This window comes from Lissotriton helveticus, chromosome 9 (assembly GCF_964261635.1).
Source record: "Lissotriton helveticus chromosome 9, aLisHel1.1, whole genome shotgun sequence".
Lineage (NCBI taxonomy): Eukaryota > Metazoa > Chordata > Amphibia > Caudata > Salamandridae > Lissotriton > Lissotriton helveticus.
The window spans coordinates 567,509,854-567,530,290 of NC_136070.1; the positions used below are offsets into that span (position 1 = coordinate 567,509,854).

Here is a 20,437-nt window from a genome sequence, read left to right on the forward strand (position 1 = left end):
TATATATGGTCTAATTGAATTTTGATGTGAAATTGATATGTGCAAGTCAATAAAACCATCAGTACTCTTTCTGAAAGACTAAACTGCATAAAGCATTTTTCTTTGGTGTAAAGCTAGCTATAAATTATGTCCAGTATATGATATGCACACTCAGATCCCAGCTAAACCACCTTGTATAATTTGGGCACATCATCTCACTATGATCCCTTTTCAGTGACTGCAAATTTTGGGAGGACATCAAAATATTGTTTATAACGCATTAGGCTACAACTTTGCTTCAGTTTAGATGATGTTATTGCTATAGAACACATCCCACACTGCAGTAACAGCTTTTATAGAGGAGATATCCTTTTTAAAACTCTCTATAGGATTAGAAAATATTTTTTATTAAACTATCACTCAGTGCAGGTATATAATCTTGTGTACTAATTTAAAAATCAATTGTTTAATAGTACGCTTTTTTATTTGTATGCATTTTTATGGTTCCACGTTCAATTATTTTAGTTTCCAATGTGCTTAGGCCCTTGACGTGCATATGTAGCAGCTAAAATTCATGGGGGTATCTCTCAACAAATTCATGGGGGTATCTCTCAACAAATTCATGGGGGTATCTCTCAACTAATTCATGGGGGTATCTCTCAACTAATTCATGGGGGTATCTCTCAACGGTGCAGCCAGTAGCACTAGGGCCAGTGTCGCGAGGGGAAACATTTGACGGTTGTCTTTAACGGTCAAACCAGGTTAAGGACCCATTTTCCGTGTTTTCGTGAGGGCTCGTGGCACCCTTGATTTGCCAGTGGGTTAACAGACGCTCAAAACCTCAGCTCACTAAACAGAGAAAACGGCCCCAAAGAAAGAGACGGACACGTTGTAGAAATATCCTTCTTTAATGGAACGTGTTAGCTTTTGAGGCTCGTCCGGTCGGGTCATGAAACAGAGCACTCCCATAAAAACAGCATTTCTCTCAATCGACAGTGCTCTTGTCTACAGAGTACACTGTATGTAGTAAGCGGCGCTGTAGACGGTCACACTATACTATAACAGACTCACTTATTTTTATCCTGTAAAATAAAAATTGATTGCAGCTCGTTTTTTTGCCTTAGAACTCAGCGCCATCTCTCCAAGTTGTTCCTGGCGACTTTATCAGACTTGCATAACATACAATTAAAATCCACTAACAAAAAAAACACACGTGGAGCTCTGAGCTCGTAAAATTCTCTATAAACTCAAATAAGCTGCAGCCGGTGATATCTTGGAGTGTGTCGTGGAGGTAGTGGGGGAGGGGCTCTGTTTCAGGAGCAGCAGGGCGTCCCCAGTGGAATGTGTGGTAAGGCCAGCAGAGGGTCAAATATTAGGCCGTATATGGGAACTTGATCAGCACCCCCTCAGAAGGCGCCAGCTCCAGCTTGTGCAGCTCCACCGAGCCTTCTTGGCGCTGCGGGTCGGAGCTCAGAACCAGGGTAGCGCTTTCGGGCAACTGCTCGTGCCGCAGCGCTACAGTGGTCTTCTCTGGGCCCAGGTTCAGGGCCACCAGGAAGCGATCGTTCTGGTCCCAGACGCGCATGTAGGCGTAGACGTGTGGGGATGGCGGTGGCTGTAGCGGTATGAAGTCCCCGTGCACCAGGGAGCGCTCCTTCCCCTTCCGCTCACTGAGTGCCTTGAAGAGCGACAGCAGGGAGTCCTTGTCGGCGCTCTCCGCCTGCGAGGAGGAAAGGGTAAAAGACGTCAGTCAGTGACTAGCAAGATACTTTACACAACACCTTAATTCAACAAAACCCCTTCAAGAGACAACAACGTGGTGGAAGGTCCGTGTGGGGCTACAAACCGCATCTTTATAAGAGCTTCTTCGACCCTGGGATCCCATCGGTTCAGAACAATCATTAAGACCAAACTTTTTTTTTTCAGTTTCATATAGCGCGAACTCGACCCAAGAAAATTACAGCCAGATTCATCAAACGAAAATCCGCTCGCAAAGGGCTAACAGGTAAATTCATCAAGCATTTTTGCGAGCGCAAATGGTGCGAATCGCAAAAATCGTCCGTTTGCGCCCGCAAAAATGGCATTTGAGATTCATCAATGGATCATGAATTCGCAATTTGAAAAATCGCTATGATTTTTCAAATTGCAATCGCATTTAAGGAATCTCAATTAGAGATTCCTTAAATGCTATTCATGAAACATTTAAAAATTGCGAATTCGCTATTTTTGGCCGCTATTTACCGCGAAGTCAAACCTCGTGGTAAATAGCGGAAACTTAGAAAAATGCACTTAAGTGCATTTTTCTAAGTTGTATGTTACACACACACATGTCCATGGGACATGTGTGTGCGTAACACCAGCACCCAATATCATTTCAGAGGTGCAACAGGGTGTCCTTTGGACACCCCTGCACCCTTGAAATCGCAAACTCAAAATGCGATTCGCTAATAGCGATTCGCACATTGATATGTCTTCCCATTCATTCCTATGGGCTTGAATGGGGAGTTATTCCTTATTTGCGATTAGCAATTAGCTAATCGCAAATAAGGAAGCTGTAGGAATCGCAAAATAAATTGCGATTTGGACATGAATCCCGTTTTGCGAATCTGTAATAGCGATTCCTTAATAATAGCTATTACAGACTCGCAAAACGGGACTTTGATGAATCTATATGCAGATTCTGAGAATCTGGTCCTTTGCAAGCGGTATTTTTGAATTTGGGATGCATCATCCCAAATGCAAAAATCGCTAATTAAGAATTCGCTATTTTATTAGTGATTTCTTGATTCATAGCATTTTGCTATTCCTTAATAGCGATTCGGTATTTTTCGCTATTAAGGATTAGCAAAATGTGTTCTTGATGAATCTGGGGGTTAATTACAAGGTGATTTTTTTGTTAGGCATCGGGATGTCAAGGAATGTGCCCAGAATCACATAATGTTGATATGACGCTAGGACTCGAACCTCGCTCCCCAAGTCGCAAGAAGACAGCTCTGGCCACAACCCCCTCTTTCTTTTCATCTTTTTACACAAGCTTTTAATTAAGTCTAACACTAACTAAAACTATCGAGGAAGCGATAGAAGCATTTCGGATCTGGGCCCATCCTAACCACCAGGCTGAACTCTCATTGCGTTTCCAACTTTCATGACTTAATTTTGTTTTTCTTTCTCTTCCATCACTCTGAGGTGAAGTTTAACACTTTGCAAAACTAGTCGATAAAAAAGCACTCAGAGGCTCGCATTGTCGTCAAAAGAGTGGAAACTAACTCCTTTCTTAAAGAAGTGATAAAGTGGACAAGGTCACAGGCAGACATCACACAAAGCACAATTGTGAAACTCCTGATGCTATCGCAGCTAAACTGCTTAATTTGGAACACGAGGATTTAGGTTCCAATCCCAGCCTTGTTGGCACTTGTCTGAAAATTCGCGTGATTCTAGGAATATAACCCTCCCTGTGCCTTAATAAGTAAAATGCCATTGTACTTAAGTAAAATGTAATGATTGTGTAATGTAAATCCCCACTTGTACGCTTTTTTTTAACTTCTCCTGGCGCTCTTGTAATGAAAAGTGATTTGTCGGGTAGCTATAGCAACGCAATATAAATACCAGTGGGTAAAGTAATGTTTCCCCTTGTCGTTTCGACGAGGTCTGCGCGATTAAAATGAGCCCTAAACAGGCAGGATCTACGTGAAAGTTGTGTGACAAAGGTGTGAGTCGGATTCATTTATAAAATTAAACTTTTGGGTGGTGGAAAGGATGGCCGTATACGCTAAATGACTGCAAGCCGTGCTCTCGGGTAGGCCCATTGTTCCCGGGTGGTAGCAGGGGGCCTGCGTTTTCAATACCTTGACCACTATTTTGGGTAATCAGCTTTTTCCCCTGTCGGTTGTTGCTGGCCTTCGGTGCACCGCCACTGCCCAGCAGGAATTTCCCTACTTTACAAATGGCAACTGCACCCCGCTGTATATTTTCGCCAGCTTCAGCCTGTTAATTTCCTTCTCAAAACGTCAACTCCCGCCCAACTTCCGTCCCCTTCTTCTCTCGAGACTTCACAGGAACGTCCAGGCCAGAGGGGGGTGAAACCTGAACAAACATTCCCTTCTCTGAAGTATTCGGGAACTGGCCGGAAGCCACAATCTGCCTCAACAAACACGCTTCCCTCTGTGCTGTTGCCGTACACGACCAATCCACAGGCCTTGGTGCATTCAGATCTTGGGGGCAGAGAGAGGTCTCTGTCAGTTAATCCAAAGAGGGGGTTCTGTGGGAAGGTGACACATGCCACCTTCACCTGGCAGGAGAAGGTGTGGGTGACGTGTATTCTAGGACAATGGTACTAAAGGCAATCAGCTAGATTCATCATTATCCAGTTTTGCGAGTCCTTAATAGCGATTCATAAGGAATCGCTATTAAGGACTTGCATGTAGGAATTGCAAAAAATATTGCGATTCCTACATCTTCCTCATTTGCGATTAACAAATTGCTAATCCCCATTCATTCCTATAGGAATGAATGGGGATTTATTCCTTATTTGCGATCAGCAATTTACTAATCGCAAATAAGGATGCGATTTCAAGGGTGCCAGGGGGTAGCACCCCTGAAAAGCAAATGTAGCCAGATGTTGCGCACACACATGTCCAAAGGACATCTGTGTGTGTAACATACCACTCAGAAAAATGCACTTAAGTGCATTTTTCTGAGTTTTCGCTATTTACCACGAAGTCTGACTTCGTGGTAAATAGCGGCCAGAAATTGCGATTTCACAAATTGAAAATGGTTGATGAATTGCATTTAAGGAATCTCAAATAGAGATTCCTTAAATGTAATTCCTCGCAAATATGCGATTTCGCAAATAGCGATTTTTGCATTTGGGATGATGAATCCCAAATGCAAAAATAGCACTCGCAAAGGGCCAGATTCTCAGAATCTGGCCCTTTGCGAGCCGATTTTAGTATGATGAATCTATCCGCAGATGTTGTGACCTCTAGAGGCTCCCTAGATGAATTAGTGGATGAATGGTCACTGAACCACATATAGACAGTCGTGTGTGGGGAGGTAGATAGATGGTATTTATATTTTGAAACAAGAACGGATCCCTTTGGTATCACTCACTCTCTCTATCAAAAACCACCCGACACTGTATATCTCAAGTAAGTAAAAAGAAAATCTCAACCTTCCCTTCCATGCACCCCACTGTCTTGACACTGAACACTGTTTCATGTAAAAATGTCTAGTTTATTAAAAATTGGTAAACCTTTACATATTTAAAGTTAAAATATACTGTATACCATGTTGGGGGCGCGGGGGTTCTTTTTACTTAAATAAGACTTACGGTGTTGGATGGTTTTTGAGAGTGGGTGATACAAAAGAGATCCTTTCTTGTTTCAATTGATAGATGACAGTCCCTTTTGGATAGAAAGGTACCTCTCCCAAATTTGTGTAGATAGATGGTAAACAGCAATTCGAGTGGATAAATGACATTGATGTGAGACATGGAGGTATATGGTGCGACTGGTCTGCACTTAGAGGTTGACGGACAAGTAAGACAAATCTTTGGTCTTCGTGGCAAGTAACTCCTGGCACCAGTGAGCAACGCTACATCAGCAGAATACATGTACACTTCTGCTTGCTAAGCGAGGGATAGCTCTGTTGATTGTGACAAGTGAGGTACAAGTCCTGCTGTCAGTCAGTTGTGAGGGACTGGTCAGCCTTCCCGGTCAATGAAAACACAAAATCCTGCCATGCAGAAGTGGAGGCTACACACCCCTCCCAAAAGCTCCTAGAATTACACAATGCTCATCTCATGTCATGGAACGCAGGAGGACACCACAGACTCCAATTCCAAGACCCCATCCTGTCTTTGGGTGCTGGGGGCACAGGGATTGCGCGGCACCCACTGAACATATCACTGGGGATGAGGCATCCTCCCCAGCCCCTGCTCCTTACTCTCCAGACTCCCAGCTCCCCTCCATTCAGAACCGCACCCACCTTCACAGAGATGTTCTGGTTCACGTCCGCATGGTCGTGTGATGACTTGGAGGAGAACCCATGTGTTTCCGTATCATCCCAGTGCATGGTGGGATTTGCGGGCTGTGGGATTAGACAAACCAAAAATTGTCCATGAAATAAGTTATTACACTGCTTAAGGCAAGACTGAGGTAGGAGGAGGGAGGAGATATTTGGGAAAGAAAAAGGGGCTACATTTAAAGAAGAAATGGCACACAATTAAATCCCACCTTAACACATTCATCCTTTGGAGTGAAAAGATGCCCTTTACCAAGTAATCATATATACATACAAACATACATATAAACAAACGAACACGAAGTGCTTAGTAAAAAAAGAAAAATTAAGCAGCCCTGGAGATCCATGAAGCAGGAACCAGTGTGGTCTAGGTGTGCAGGGGCACTTTCTGTTTGTCTATTCTTGCTGATCAAATGGCTCAGTGAAACAAATGATCGCCCCCTTTGCCATCTGCAGGTCATACATTTGAATCCTAACGGGGTCAATTCAATCTTTCATCCATCCAAGGTCAGTAAATTAAGTGCCATTAAATGTGTAATAGTACCAGCCGTTACTTCCACCACATACAAATGGCAAACATCAAACACCTAATTAATCTGAATAGGCTTCATGGTTATGGATGTGAAAAAAGTGCGGTCTATTCGTGTTCTACTTCACAGATAATTGGACTTGAAGCCGCACTTTTATTTTACTACACAAAGACAGTGAAAATATTTGTGACGTCACAGAGACGCCTAGATTGCACCCTGCAGCATGGCGTTTGAAGCACCAACAGAGTGGCATCAGAGAGCACCCACGCATTGTGGCATCAAAGACTGCCAAGGTGTTGACCTCAGAGTTCCACTGCTATGTGCTGCCACAGAGAACCACACTACCTGACGTCAGACAGCACTCATGCCTAAGGAAGTGGCAGAACACCCACGCCATGTGACGTCATTGAAGTCTACACCTAGTGATATAGAGCACATGTCCTGGGACACCACTTAACGGTCCACCTTGTGACCTCACAAATACTCACGCATCGTGAAGTTGCAACACACCTACAGCTGGTGACGTCGCAAGCACTCGCATCACAAACAAGGCTCTCTATAACATCACAGGGTGTGGGGTGTTCTACAGCTTCTTTAGGCAGTCATGGATGCTTTCTGACGGGGCTCGAGGTGGGGTACCACGCGGGTGGACGGCGTCCCCCCACTTATTTTACCGGGGGCTCGATAACTGGAGCAAATGGAGCCACACATTCACTCTTTGGCCTCTCTGGGGCGAGATCTCGGCCTCTCTGGGGCGAGATCTCGCCCCAGAGAGGCCAAAGCGTGAATGCCCCAGAGAGGCCAAAGAGTGAATGTGTGGCTCCATTTGTTAAGGGGTGAGGGAGGGGAGGCAATGAGTCTGATGGTACAAGCCACCTTTTGTGATGTCACTTCATGTTGTGACGTCAGCGTCCCCCCCACTTCTTTTTTTAGGACTTGTGCCCTGCTTTCTGAAATCACGTGGTTATGAGAGCTGCACCTTGTGACATCACAGAACACACACACAGTTATGTCGAAGAGTATCGCCCCTTGTGATGCAGCACGCACACATGCAATCTGATACTCCCGGGGACAGCCTTACCTGCCCTGGCAGATCCTTGAGTCCGATCTCGTCTCCGTAGTTGGTGAAAGGCGTTCCTGGCAGTGTGAAGAGGAGGATGTTGTAAAGCCGCAGCAGGTCCTCCTGTACGAGGGAGGCCATGTGACCCACCTTTCCACCGCCAACCTGTGGAGAAATAAACACAAAAACCTGGTTAATACACCATTACAGAACAGCATATTCTAGTACCTCGCCACCACGTGTACCCACTCCAACAACACCGGCCTAAGACAGCAGAGCTATCACTTAGGCTACAGGCCACTTTCTCTTTAAGTAATCCCTAAGCTACAGAAATCTTACATGAGCCCTCTCGGACAGCTGAGCTCTCTTGTCAGGTAACATAGCTCCTAAAGGCTTAGGCCTCAGAGCTATCCCTCAGGTTACAAAGACCATACATGGTTGGGCTTTAAACAGCAGAGCAACCCATGTATTTATTTATTTTAGAGGCTTTATATAGCTCTAGCTGGACCCAGGGGTATCAGAGCGCTTACATTTTAGAGACAAGAAGGTCAATAAGACAGGGGACATACATAGCATCAATGTATATAAACAACATATAAGGCTCCGCCTGATAGATTTCAAAATGATACATATGGGAAATAAGCACATCAAAATGTGGAAGATGTGAATTCTTGCTCCCACCTCAGTTACACATCTTACTGGCTCGGACAGCAAAGCTATCCCTCAAGTTAAAACTGTACAAGTGCTCAGACCTCAGTTATGCCGCAGGTGGCACAGATCTTACAAGCTCAGACAGCAGATCTATCTCTCGGGTTACAAAAACTGTACTTGATCAGGCCTAAGAGAAAAGAGCTGTGCCTCACTTTACACATATGTTACATGCTTGGCTCTCAGGCAGCAGAGCTGTGCCATGGATTGCACGGCTATCACAGTCCATCACCCAAACTTACACTCCAGCATGTCCAGCGCTGCCCGGCTGCCTCCAGGTACTCCCAGATTTTTTGGGAGAGTTCAGATGCGGTGAGTCGTTCTGAGTCACTGAGGAGGTAGCGCCTGGACAGGAACGCAGAGCTTGTCTGGTTCACTAGTGCAAGGATGTCCACAGTTTTGGAGATATCAGTCACTGCAATGAGGACCCTGAAAGAGGTAAAAAGGAGGAATATCACTCAGTAAATGAAGCTGCTGCACTGAACAGGTATACATAACCAGCACATCTTAAAGATACCTACAACCCAGGTATGGTACTATTTAGCAGAATCAATAATCCCAATAATTTAAGGGAGAACTCAAATTAAATACAATTTTCTTCAGTTGGATTTCGGAACATAAAATAACTGTGATCTTGTTCTTTTCAAATGGTAAGCATGGTATTCCTTTCTCTTTATCATACTATTTTACGAGACAAGTCATTACAGCGGAACCAAGGTGCCCACATACTGTTGTTGAAAGGAAGATGAATCAAGTCCCAGAGCAGCGAGCTGCTCACCAAAAGGAACGTCAACGCCTTGCTAGGGGTAGCAAGTGCTATATAAATAAAAATGTAATACAATACCACTACTTCATAAAGCAGGTGTGTTGTGCCAGATGACAAAGTTGGCTAAACGCCTCCTTGCTCTACATCAGTATGCAGTTGATCATTTCCTAAAAATTTATGCAAGTAAGAGTAAAATTATGTGCATCGCAGGCCGGAAAAAACATAAATTTAGGAATTTTACCTGGTCTGTGGGAGATGACAAACTGGAGGTTGTAAAGAATTACGTTTTTCTTGGAAAAGTAATTTGTGATAATTTAAGTGCCAAATCCCATATCGATAACAGTGTCCGTAAGGCATTAGCTCAAGGAAGAAGCTTAAATTCTCTGTATTCGGCACTGGGAAAAAGGCATTTTTTTCATTTACTGGAGGTCTTTAGGGCAAAGGTCCCATCCACCCTTCTATATGGCTTAGAATTAATTGATATCAAGCACTGGGATTTTTTAAATAAGGTGGAGGGGAAATTGCTAAGAAGTATATCTTCTGTCAGTTCTGCCTGCTCCGTGGCAGCTTGCAGACTTGAGTTTGGTTTGCGCAGCAGCTGGGTGCAGGGCCTGGCGGCTGTGGTACGCTGGGTCGCAAGCATAGCCAGAGGAGAAGAGGGGACTATGAGGTTCCTTCTAAGGACTGAACTATTGGGAGGTTTAGGGGAACACTCCTTGATTGTTAGCAATTTTAGAAAGGCTGTATCCCTCTTGCAGTTGGAAGAGAGTACTCTCTTTTCTTTATCTGTATCCCAGTTAAAGTCTGTCCTGAAAGATGCTACATGGGACCTTAGTTATAGACTAGACTTTACTGCTATTTCCGATAAGAAGGGTGTTAATCTTCTTACTGATTCATTCGCAAGAAAATCCGCCCAACCTTACGCTACTTGGAACTTATCTCATGGTATTCGGAGATTCTGGTTTTTACTGAGACAAGATTTGTTACCCCTAAATAATCTTTTGTTTAAATGGCATGGAGTATCTGCAATCCGCAATTTTTGTCATCATTCTATTCAAGATCGAATACATGTACTTTTTATATGCCCAGCGCTGCGTCCCTATCGCAGCAAATGGCTAAGACAAATATGCTTGCAAATGGGTATTCTAAATGTGAATTCTTTTATGTGTGCTTTATATAATCCCCCTAATGAGAGATTTTGTTTTCATATCTTTAATTTTTTTTAATGTTTTTTAGAAATTTACTGAAGATTGGCGTGTCTAATAATATGTCACTTTGTGTTCTAGTAATTGCAATTGCTTTGATTTGTCTATTTTCGCTGTGAATGGTATTTTTGTATTGTATTTTTTCTTTATGTGGACCTCCAAGGAGTTCCAAAGCATAATAAAGATTGAACTTGACAAAGTTGGAAAATTCACGAATGAATCCCGGTAAAAGCTAGGCTACTAGTTGTGTCCACCCCCCCCCCCCCCAGAATGACAAAGAGGAAATTGTGACATCTCTAGTGAAGATCTGTTTTGATCAGTAGCATATACTCTCAGGGTGGTTGGATCAGATACAATCTTTTTCAATCAAGGAAACTGAGCAGATCTGAGAGGTTAGTTCCCAGGGGGGGATACTTAAGTCAGTTATTCCCAGAGTTTTTCACGACTGGACACTACTTTTTTATTTAAATTTATGTATAAGTATATTCCTAAATTTCTTGAAATAGGTTAACTGTTACAAATCTCATTCATATGCCGGAGTTTTGTGGCAATAATGTTCGGTGTTTAGCTGTTTACACGCATAGAGAACACATAATCTGAGCTTGAATCGCCTGTGTTTGTATGCAACCATATGCGAGATTGCTCCAAACTTGTTAAGAATACAAAATATTGTTTTATCTTCAGTGAGGACAGCAGCAGCTAAGAGTCTCTCTGGAGAGACGATCTGGGGTCAAGTCGAAAAAGGTATCAAGTAGGAACTTAATGAAGGTACATTCTCTGCGCAGACAAACCAGGGCCGCAAGAGAGGAGCCTGGATTTCCATGGGTGCATTGTAGCGAGGCCTACACCCTAGGCCCCCTCCGCGCCCTGGGCTGCAGTATCGAGTTGTGTAGCCAGTGTGGCCAAGAGCCCTAGTATGAGGATAGAAATGCACCCCCCCCCCCAGCCCGGCTGTTGTTTTAATTATAAAATACAGCAAAATACAGCAATAATCAAGATTTTTTAGACTCCTTAGGGCTCTGGGACCCGGTGCCACTGCACCTGCTGCACCACTGGAAGCTAAGACCGTATAGATGAGCCTAGGCATGCTCTGTGTGGAGGCTCGGTCCCTGGAGTCTCTCCTTAGCGTGGGGCACAGCGTTCTTCTTTGACTCGAACTAGACATGCAGTGTAGGGTTACTGGGACACGCCAGCATCTTCCTCTGCGCTGTGGAGTATATGAGGGGATGGGCATCAGGCCCACGGCTCCATTTCTGCGGATCAGCTGGGGAAGCTCAGGCCCCGCACCCACTCTTCATACACACTGTAGGGGCGTGAGGCCCCGGGCCCCGCCTTGTGGCGCAGGGTACTGGGGCGTGCACTCACCGGCTCTTTTCCTCCGTGCTATAATTTGCAGTCACGTTGTTCCACTCCTCCAGCACGTCCAGGCCCTGCAAGCACGAGACAAGGTTGTCATCACTCAGCGCATGAGAAAAGTTGTAAAATGCAGGGTGTGCAGGTATTACCCTCCCGCCCCCTCAGCTGCCATCCCTCATTAACTGTTCCAAAATGTCTAGCTGCCTGCTTCAGGCACTTTATATATATTAAAAAAATAAAGTATAGCTTACCTGTAGTTGCTCAGCACCTCCCAGGCGGATACCTGCCACACCTTTCTCCAGCCAGAAATTCAGAGCATCCTGTTGGGAATGAGAAAATGCGTGAGAGGGCACGTGCAGCACCACCTGCAGCTTGGCCTACATGCTGCCTGACCTGAGCTACACGCAGCCCCCGCCGCGTGCCCTGCCGCCTTCGTGCCAGCAACACTGGCCCAGCTCCTGCCGCCCTCAGCACTACGATGTGCGGAGCGTGTGCCATTTAACGCGACCGCAATAACCCTTCAGCTATTGTACTGTATCCCACATAAGGCCTACCGCCTACCTAGACTAGAGAGTAGAGACCCTATATATGTAATCCCATGCCTAGATCCAGTCTCACGCTCCTTGCCTCCAACATGCGCCACACACCACCCTGCATCTAAATCCTATACTGACTGCTTGTCCATGGCCATTTTGCAAGAGTGAAAGCTAAACAAAAAACTCATTCTCAACAACAGCATTGCCCTCCTCAGCATCCCAGATACAGAGGCCTCTGCTGTTTCTCCTCTTCACTGACTTATGGAGGGCAGGAGGCCCAAACAAGCCATCGCTCCTGGAACTAAAAGTCACAGTTTGCGCCTGATGGGAGTCAGAATTCCAGTTTAGTTTTTTCTCCCCACGTAAATTCCTCCTTAGTTATGCTATGTCTAAGTGACGAGGAGGCTCTGGTGTTTGGAACTATCAGGTAGATGCATCAAACATTTTTGTGAGCGCAAACGGTGCGAATCTCAAAATTCGGCTGTTTGCGCCCGCAAAAATGGCATTTGAGATGCATCAAGGGTTCATGCACTCGCAATTTAAGACTTCGCAAATAATTGCGAGTTCTCAAATTGCGATTGCATTTAAGGAATCGCAATTTGCGATTCCTTAAATGCAATTCATGAACCATTCCAAGAATGCGAATTCGCAATCTGGGGTCGCTATTTACCGCGAATTCAAACTACGTGGTAAATAGCAAAAACTTAGAAATATGCACTTTGGTGCATTTTTCTAAGTTGTATATTACACACACACATGTCCTTGGGACATGTGTGTGCGCAACACCAGTGAACATTACCATTTCACACCCTGGCACCCTTGAAATTGCGGCACATTTGCGATTCGCTAATTGCAAATAAGGAATGACTTCCCATTCATTCCTATGGGCCTTTAGGCCTGTAGGAATGAATGGGAAAGGCATTCATTATTTGCGATTAGCAATTAGCGAATCGCAAATAAGGAATCAGAAGGAATCGCAAATAACATTGCGATTCCTACATGCATCCCGTTTTGCGAGTCTTTAATAGCGAATCCTTAAAATTCGCTATTAAGGACTCGCAAAACATAACTTTGATGCATCTGGGAGTATGTTTGCTGTCAGTGCCTGTGCCCAGTTTGCGATCACACCGCAGTCAGTTAAAAAAAAAATCATCACACTTGCCTGCAAAATGGGGTTGTTTACTTGGCACATAGAAGTTAATTATGAGAGACCGCTCAAAGAACAGGAACGACTTTTACAGAAATGCCTACTAAGCAAGTGAATGCTTTGAACAAAATGCCGGATGAGCTGGAAAAAACAGCAAAGGAAATACCTCACGTTAAAGTGACAGGAAATTTGCCACTGCTGTGGTCGCCATTTAAAGAGGGGCAATCCGAAAACCGTTAAATCCAGCCCGCCCATCAACCTATACCCGTTTCCTCCTTACACAGTCCCCACTAATGTTCAGACCTTACTCCTTAATTTATCACAATGAAACTGAAGTAAATGTATGGAATGGTTTCTCTGGGAGAACAAAGATAATCTAAATATCCAGTGGACTAATCCTAAACCCAGAGTAGTGTTTTACTTCCCATAAAGACCTTCAATGCCTCGTCAGGAGGTAGTAAGCGCTATGTAAATACAATTTGGATTCAATACAAATAGGATTGTCAGTCACTGTAATATCACTTGAGTTTAGGGAACTCACCTCCCTAAAAGGACGATTTTTAAGTGCTGTGCTGACTCAACCAGGAGGGTACATAGCATTTTCAGGACCAAATGTTGTTAAAGGGCTCTGCCTTTTTACAATTTGTATAAAGAGCCTACTGTGACATTTGTCATCTTCAGCGCTTCCAGCCGTGTCTCCTATAGTCATCCGCTTCGCCTCCCCGTCGGCGAAGCAGATGACTATAGGAGACCCGGCTGGAAGTGCTGAAGATGACAAATGTCACAGTAGGCTCTTCCACCCTCGACCTCCCATGGAGTAAGTAGGATAGTGACCTGGGGTTTTTCGTGTGAGTACTACACTAGCGAGGTGAAAGATCCCTACAACCCTCGATCTTTTAGTGGTTGATCCTTTATACAAATTGTAAAAAGGCAGAGCCCTTTAACAACATTTGGTCCTGACGAATGCTATGTACTCTCCGGGGACCCTAAAGCAGAAACATGTTGACCATATTTAGCACGGTGATGGGATAATTAGTTCCCAAATCACCGCCCACTTCTTTTTAATGCCATGCAGTTGTACCTTTAATTAAATTAGTTTATTGACAACTGTAATGATTTTTAGATCACTTTTCACAAAATCACAGACCACCACTTAGTTTAGAAGTGCATCCCTCTCTCCAGGTGTGTGCCCGCCCTCTATCAAACAGAGTTTTTAGAGGGCGAGGAGGGCCTATGATGAAGCATGACACCAGGTGGTGTGTGAGGCCAGTCCTTCACTTTTTGTGAGATGCCCCCACTGGACACGCATCTCTAGAAATCCGGTAGGAATCCCAACTAGGGACAGCCCCATTTGTGTTTACATGTCGTACTGGAGGCTGGCTAGTCCCTAGGCCCTGTGCCTCTAGTTCCCATCCCTGATTAACTAGGGCTAGTGTGTGACTGTATTTTTACAATGCCACAACCACATCTCTGTACTGCTGCTCAGTCACCTGGTAAAAGCGATTGTCCCCACAACTGTCTCCTTAGGATACCATACCATATTTTGCTGTAGCACTAATGGCCACTTTGGTACTACCACCAAACCTGCAAGGGTCACTGAATCAGGCTCCTTATTCTGTTCCGTTAAATACCAACATCTATCTTTCCATGCAACCATCCCATCTCTCTGCCTCTCAACCAACCTTTACTCGGCTCAGTAAGATGCTGTCCGTGACCGTTCCGTTGTTGAACCAGGGGTTCCCGCCCTTGTAGTTGGGGGTCAGGTCCAGGACGACCATGATGCCTGCAGCGAACAGAGTGATAGGAAGAGGTATCATTGAACTGTAGAGTAAGCAGAGGAAGCCACAAGGGGACGATGAAGTGTCAACATCATAAGTACAATACAGCAACCATCCCCACGACTGCTGTCATTTACTGCATGTATCTCAAACCAATGTATATGACTTTTTCATACATTAATAATTGGTGCCGCTCTAAGTTTCCTTGGGTACTCTTCCTGGTTACACACATGGGGTACCTTCACTGTGGAACATCCACATCTGTAACACAGGTTCCTGTTGCCAGTACTTACTTTTCTTGCGGGCGGTCTCCAGGAGCTGTGTGAAGTTGTCCATTGTGCCGTAGGCCTTGTCTATCTGGGTCAGGAAGGTCTCTTCTGGTTTGTCGGCCACCGTGGCATGGATGGGTCCAATCACTAAGCCCTTTACCTTCAAGGCACCAAGGTCATCTATGCGCTGCTTGATACCTAGGGAGAGCGGGGCAAAGATACAAGTGAGATGTATGTAATGTGGCAAAGGCAAGTTTCATATTAGGCAAGGGCTAGGCTGATGGGAGGCCTATGCATGTAGGTATGGTATTATATGACACAATCCTAGGGAAATGCGGGGACCAAAATTTGGAACGAGACTAGAGTACAGAGGTGTGAGGCAAGATTGCAACATGTAGAGTTTAGGGGAGACAGTTCTGCTGACTGAGCCTTTTATCCTTCTGAGGTTGATAAGGGAAGTACTCTATGAAGCAGCGAAATATTAACAGCTGTTGTTTGTGGTTGCAGAGCTACTAAGTGACAAAAAACTTTGGTAGCTATCTTTATGTTAAAATATATACAATTTCATACATAAGACATCTTGCACAAGTGATTCCTAAATGCGAGCTGGGGCACAGGCCCGACCCATCATAGGGGGGAACGACAAAAACACTAGGCAGACCCAGCTAATGTGGGGGTGCCGAGACATATATCGTTAACTGATGCACTTTATGTCTCTGCCATGTATCCTGTGACTGGTGTATCCTGTGACTGGCCTTGTGACGGCAAAGGAATGTCCCAAGGCCGAGATGTGACTTTCTACCTCCTCTTTCCCCCTCCTTCTCTACTACCCCCTCCCCTAAGCCTCCCCCTTTTTTTTAGGCCTGACCCCCCCCCCCCCTTTTTTTGTCCCCGGTTTCCCTCCCAGCACCCTGCCCGGCACGCAGTGGGCGCTGTGAGCCGTGGCTGATGCAAGACGTGTGAATGTTGCAAGGGGAAGCGGTTCCAACCGGTCCTGCTTAGTCATTCATATTATTCCGGCGCTTGCGTCACGTGTGCGCCGTCAGCAGTGCGCGCGCCTCCGGTCACACCGTGTATTTCCTGAGACTTCTCCCTTAGTGCTGTGGAGCAGGGCCAGCAGTAGCGGTCTGGCTCGTGACTGAGTGATTTTGTCGACCTTGCTAGACAGCAGGAAAGGGACACGTCAAAAAATAAGAACTAAAGCTATCTGTGACCGCAGCGTGTTCTGCCCGGTAAAGCCTGCGGGATTTATTTTGACCTGTGGCGGTACACAAATATCCACGTTCGTTCAATATTTGGAAATTGTGAGGCTAGAAGTAAGTAGACCTAAGCTAGTGGACATCTTTCTTTTCGGCTCGGGTATTTTAGAGTCGTTAAGTTATTGAGAATCTGGAAAGGCGAAAAATTGGTCCTCGAATAAGAATATGTGTAAAATTAGCTACTTTTTTTTTAGAAAATGGCGCATTCGCATCCGTTTGGTTTAATAATTATTCGGGAATTACAAGTCTTTAACTCCATTCTCCAGTTTAAAACACAAGAGTAGTCTTCACACCCGCACAACCCTACCTGCCCTACTGATCTACCAGTCTGCGCTTTGATTTTAACGATCACTGTTACAAAACCTATTCCAACCTGTAGCCTTGATCACCTTTCCCCATTATGGGGTACAGCTGACGCAGCCTCTAATCAGCTATACACCGACCCAGGTCTCTCAGCGGCCATGGCACTAGCACACCTTAACATCACCAATATGGCAAAGGGTCCTTTTCAGCCATCAATAGACCACTCTAAGCAGTACTGCTCCCCGTGGGTACACACACCCCTCCCATGTTCTCCGCCAACCCAAGAGTGATGGGTACTCACCTGCCAGGTCCCCCACGCCATCATCGTTGGAGTCCTGGAAGGCCTCAACGGCTCCGATCTCATAGATGGCCCCCTTCTGCCACCACTCTTGAGTGGGTAGCTGGCGGCAGCGTGGAGCCTGCACGATGATCATCACGGCTCCAACCAGCATACCTAGCCAGCCGGCCCAGAAGAGGATGAGCAAGGCCCAGCGAGTGCGCACCCAGGCCGCGGTGCCTGCCACCTTCAGCAGCTCCTCCTTGGACAGCCCGGTGAATTTGGTCTCCACCTCATCATCCAGAACCTTCACCTTCAGAGCACCATTGGTCTCGCCGGCTGCCGCTGTTGCCATGGGCTGCTTCTCGGGGTCCATCTCGTTCAGCTCCACATCTTTTAGGTCCAGGACCACCCCCTCTGTTGGCTTGGACATGGCTTGCTCTCAGCTAAAAGCAGAAACACAAAAACAAAGAAATTTGATATAAAAAATACACCTATGGTGTACACAAATGACAAAAATGTGACATCATTTCACAGGTTGTGGAAGTGTTGGTGTCGAGGGTGCTGGAGACTGCGGACAAAGAGAAAGGGAATGCCCAACAGTGCCAAAGGCTGAGCAAGAGGCTAGTGTGGGTAAGCAAAGTGGACTATACCACCATGAAGGATCTGAAGGTGAAAATAGGTAGACGGTGGAGCCATGTAGAAGGAATGTACTAGCTGGGGCAATCAACTGAGTAGAAGAGCTACTGCAGGGTGACTGTTCTTCATCCTCAGGCAGTTTACCAGGTTGGCTGTATAGCCATTCAAGGTTCAAGACCATAGAGGACAGACTCAGGAGGGCGGTGGAACCACAGGTGGTCTGATACCCTTAGTGGTTGGGTTCAACACTGCTAGCCAGCTATGGAACTAGAGTGGAGGAATCATACTTACAACTTGATCCCTCAGGCCTCTGACCTTATGATATTAGTCTTCATTTTTCCCATACACTTAACAGGACCCTTAAACTGGTTACCCGTTGTTTATCTGACGATTGCTGTTATTTGATCCACCGATTATAGGTATTTTTAGTGTAATATATTCTAGCAGTCTGTATGACATGGCACGCTGATCTTCAGCACTGGGCCCATGCGGAAGGTACTGCCTTAAGACGGGAAAAACAACATGGGCGGAGACACATCCTAACAGCAACCTTTGGGATAACCTAGTGCACACAACCATAAATTACTGGTTAACAATGATTACCTGCCACCCTGAACATAAATAGACCAGACAACATATGCTACAGCCATTTTGACGTCCCAGTGCTTCTGCCCCCACCTTTTTGTTCTTTAGATAACCCCAAAAATGCATAGGCAATGAATGAATGTGGGGCCTCTTCATTGACTGTTCTCTATATAGGAGGGACCCAACGTGTACCCCCATCAACTTGGAGCAGTTCTGTGTTTATTATTTGATGTTTCTTTATGGAACTTGCTTTATGCTGAGCCAATTGTCCTTAAGGGATTATTGTTGGAATTATGTCCTCTGTACATGGTAGCCTACGCATACATGCCCTTTCACCATCAAATCAATAAAGAGGTTTCGAATTTTTTTTAAACATTTTTTTTATTAAAGATCACTTAAACTGCTCACAAATGTAAGTGGCGGGTCTTGAGGTGTTACCCTCGGCCGAACACAGAGTGCAAGTTAATGGTTGCTAGTAGGATAAAACACCCAACCATAAAGGTGTGGTTGTGCCAGGATGGTCAGGCAGTCGAGGATTCTGAGCTTGCAATGGGTTTGACTTAGGAGAAGGGTCAGTTCGAGATGTGACTGTAGATAGATTTGAATACCAGGCTGAAGGGTTAGTACACGGTCTAGTTGTGAACTGTGTGCCAGCGGGCCTGACAGGGTGAACAAGGAAGACGACCTAGGCAAAGTGGAATGGGTGGGGGTGACAACGCTGTCGTTTCTGAACGGGGGGGGGGGGGGGGGAACGAGAGGACAGTAAATATTTCAAGGCACTACGAGTATTGCCTTGGTTAGTTACCGGTAATGGAAGGTCCTTCAGTGACTAATGGGAAAGAGATGGGCGGACATTTCATTTCACAGATGAGTGTAACTATCTCTGAAACTAGGCCATCAGGAAGCAGGCGGTAGGCGGGTGATACAGAGACCAGAAAGAGGGATTTGGGTCGAAGCCGTGGGGGGCGTACATGGGTCTAGCCGAACTAACCTAATAAACAATAACCTACTGTGCAGGCTTTGGCATCGCAACACCCCGTGCTTAATTTGTAAAACGAATGAGAATGCGAATGCCGGTGCCCAAAGAGCTACTCAGAAGTCCGCGACCAGGATTATTAAATGTCGGTGCGCGGAATACCAGGGCCGTGTAATCCTGACCACGCTGTTCATCTGGGGCACAGAGAGACATAATGCTGTTGCCCGCATCCCGGCCGATATCAGTGAAGACGTAGCACCCGATTTCATTAGATGGCAATATTCCGGGCACCAGGCTAAAACATCGTGCCCCAACGTTGGAGCAAAAATCTACCGGGGAAAAAAGGGCACTACTGCCGGCTGGAAATGCCAAGCTCTCTCGCTCCGGGGTCTGTACAAAGCACCACCACTTCTGATTTAGATTTCAGACCACAAAAACAAAAATCCCACCGCCCATTAATCCGCCCGCCCGCCCCTCACCTAGTCTGCGCGTAGAATGGGGCCGCCGTCAGGTGTCTGTTGTGTGCAAGGGTGTCTGCCAGCCTCCTGTCTCCAGCTCCCTTTGATGATGTACGTACGGCCACCTCTGCTGCTTGTTTCTCCTTCTGCATAAGAAACCACCCGGATCGGATCTATAAAGGAGAAGGAGGAGACTGAGACGAGGGCTCCACCCCTAGAGGCGGGAAGGGGCGACGCTCCTCTGCCCAGGGTTCGGGGCAAAGCAGATGGGGCAGTGGAGAGGAGGGTGAGGGGTGGGCCTGCTCCATTTACTGGCTCTCGACTAAAAGAAACCTGGAGGGGTCTGACGAAAGTACACCATGGTTGTTTTCTTCATGCCGCTGACGGCGCTTGTTTTTAGGCTGGGACCTGTGTCTGCACTTGTTTTCCTGTACACTATGCAGCTAGTGCGTGTTTTCCTGACCCACTGCCATTGTGTTTTTTGCCTGGTTCCTTTGTTACTTTTTACATTTCTTTGTGCATTTTTATATAGCGCGCACTAGGCTGGAAGGTATGGGAGCACTTTAGATGAGCACAAGTTTCATT

General features: G+C 45.8%; 1 protein-coding gene across 2 annotated transcripts; it reads right to left on the bottom strand.

Moving 5' to 3' along the window:
- Positions 1–871: 871 nt before the first annotated feature.
- SLC3A2 (solute carrier family 3 member 2) lies at positions 872–20,018 on the bottom strand. Of its 2 annotated transcripts, none has more exons than XM_078660496.1 (10): positions 19,874–20,018; positions 17,219–17,640; positions 15,380–15,553; positions 14,991–15,091; positions 11,877–11,945; positions 11,635–11,699; positions 8,541–8,727; positions 7,612–7,755; positions 5,965–6,066; positions 872–1,699 (listed from the first exon to the last, which is right to left on the bottom strand). In XM_078660496.1, exons 2-10 carry the CDS (start codon positions 17,625–17,627, stop codon positions 1,352–1,354), a joined length of 1,599 nt encoding a protein of 532 aa, XP_078516622.1. In that variant the 5' UTR covers positions 17,628–17,640; positions 19,874–20,018; the 3' UTR covers positions 872–1,351. The 2 variants fall into 2 exon arrangements, with proteins under 2 accessions (XP_078516622.1, XP_078516623.1); XM_078660497.1 differs by having other exon boundaries at positions 17,219–17,911; positions 18,793–20,002.
- Between the last annotated feature and the right edge of the window lie 419 nt (positions 20,019–20,437).

Bases quoted from the DNA above. Each gene is read 5' to 3' on its own strand.
- SLC3A2 (XM_078660496.1), bottom strand. From the start codon at position 17,627: ATGTCCAAGCCAACAGAGGGGGTGGTCCTGGACCTAAAAGATGTGGAG. The intron at 11,700-11,876 runs GTAAGCTATACT...TCGTGCTTGCAG, and splicing joins GAGGTGCTGAGCAACTACAG to GGCCTGGACGTGCTGGAGGA. The intron at 7,756-8,540 runs GTAAGTTTGGGT...ATTTCTCCACAG, and splicing joins AGCGCTGGACATGCTGGAGT to GTTGGCGGTGGAAAGGTGGG.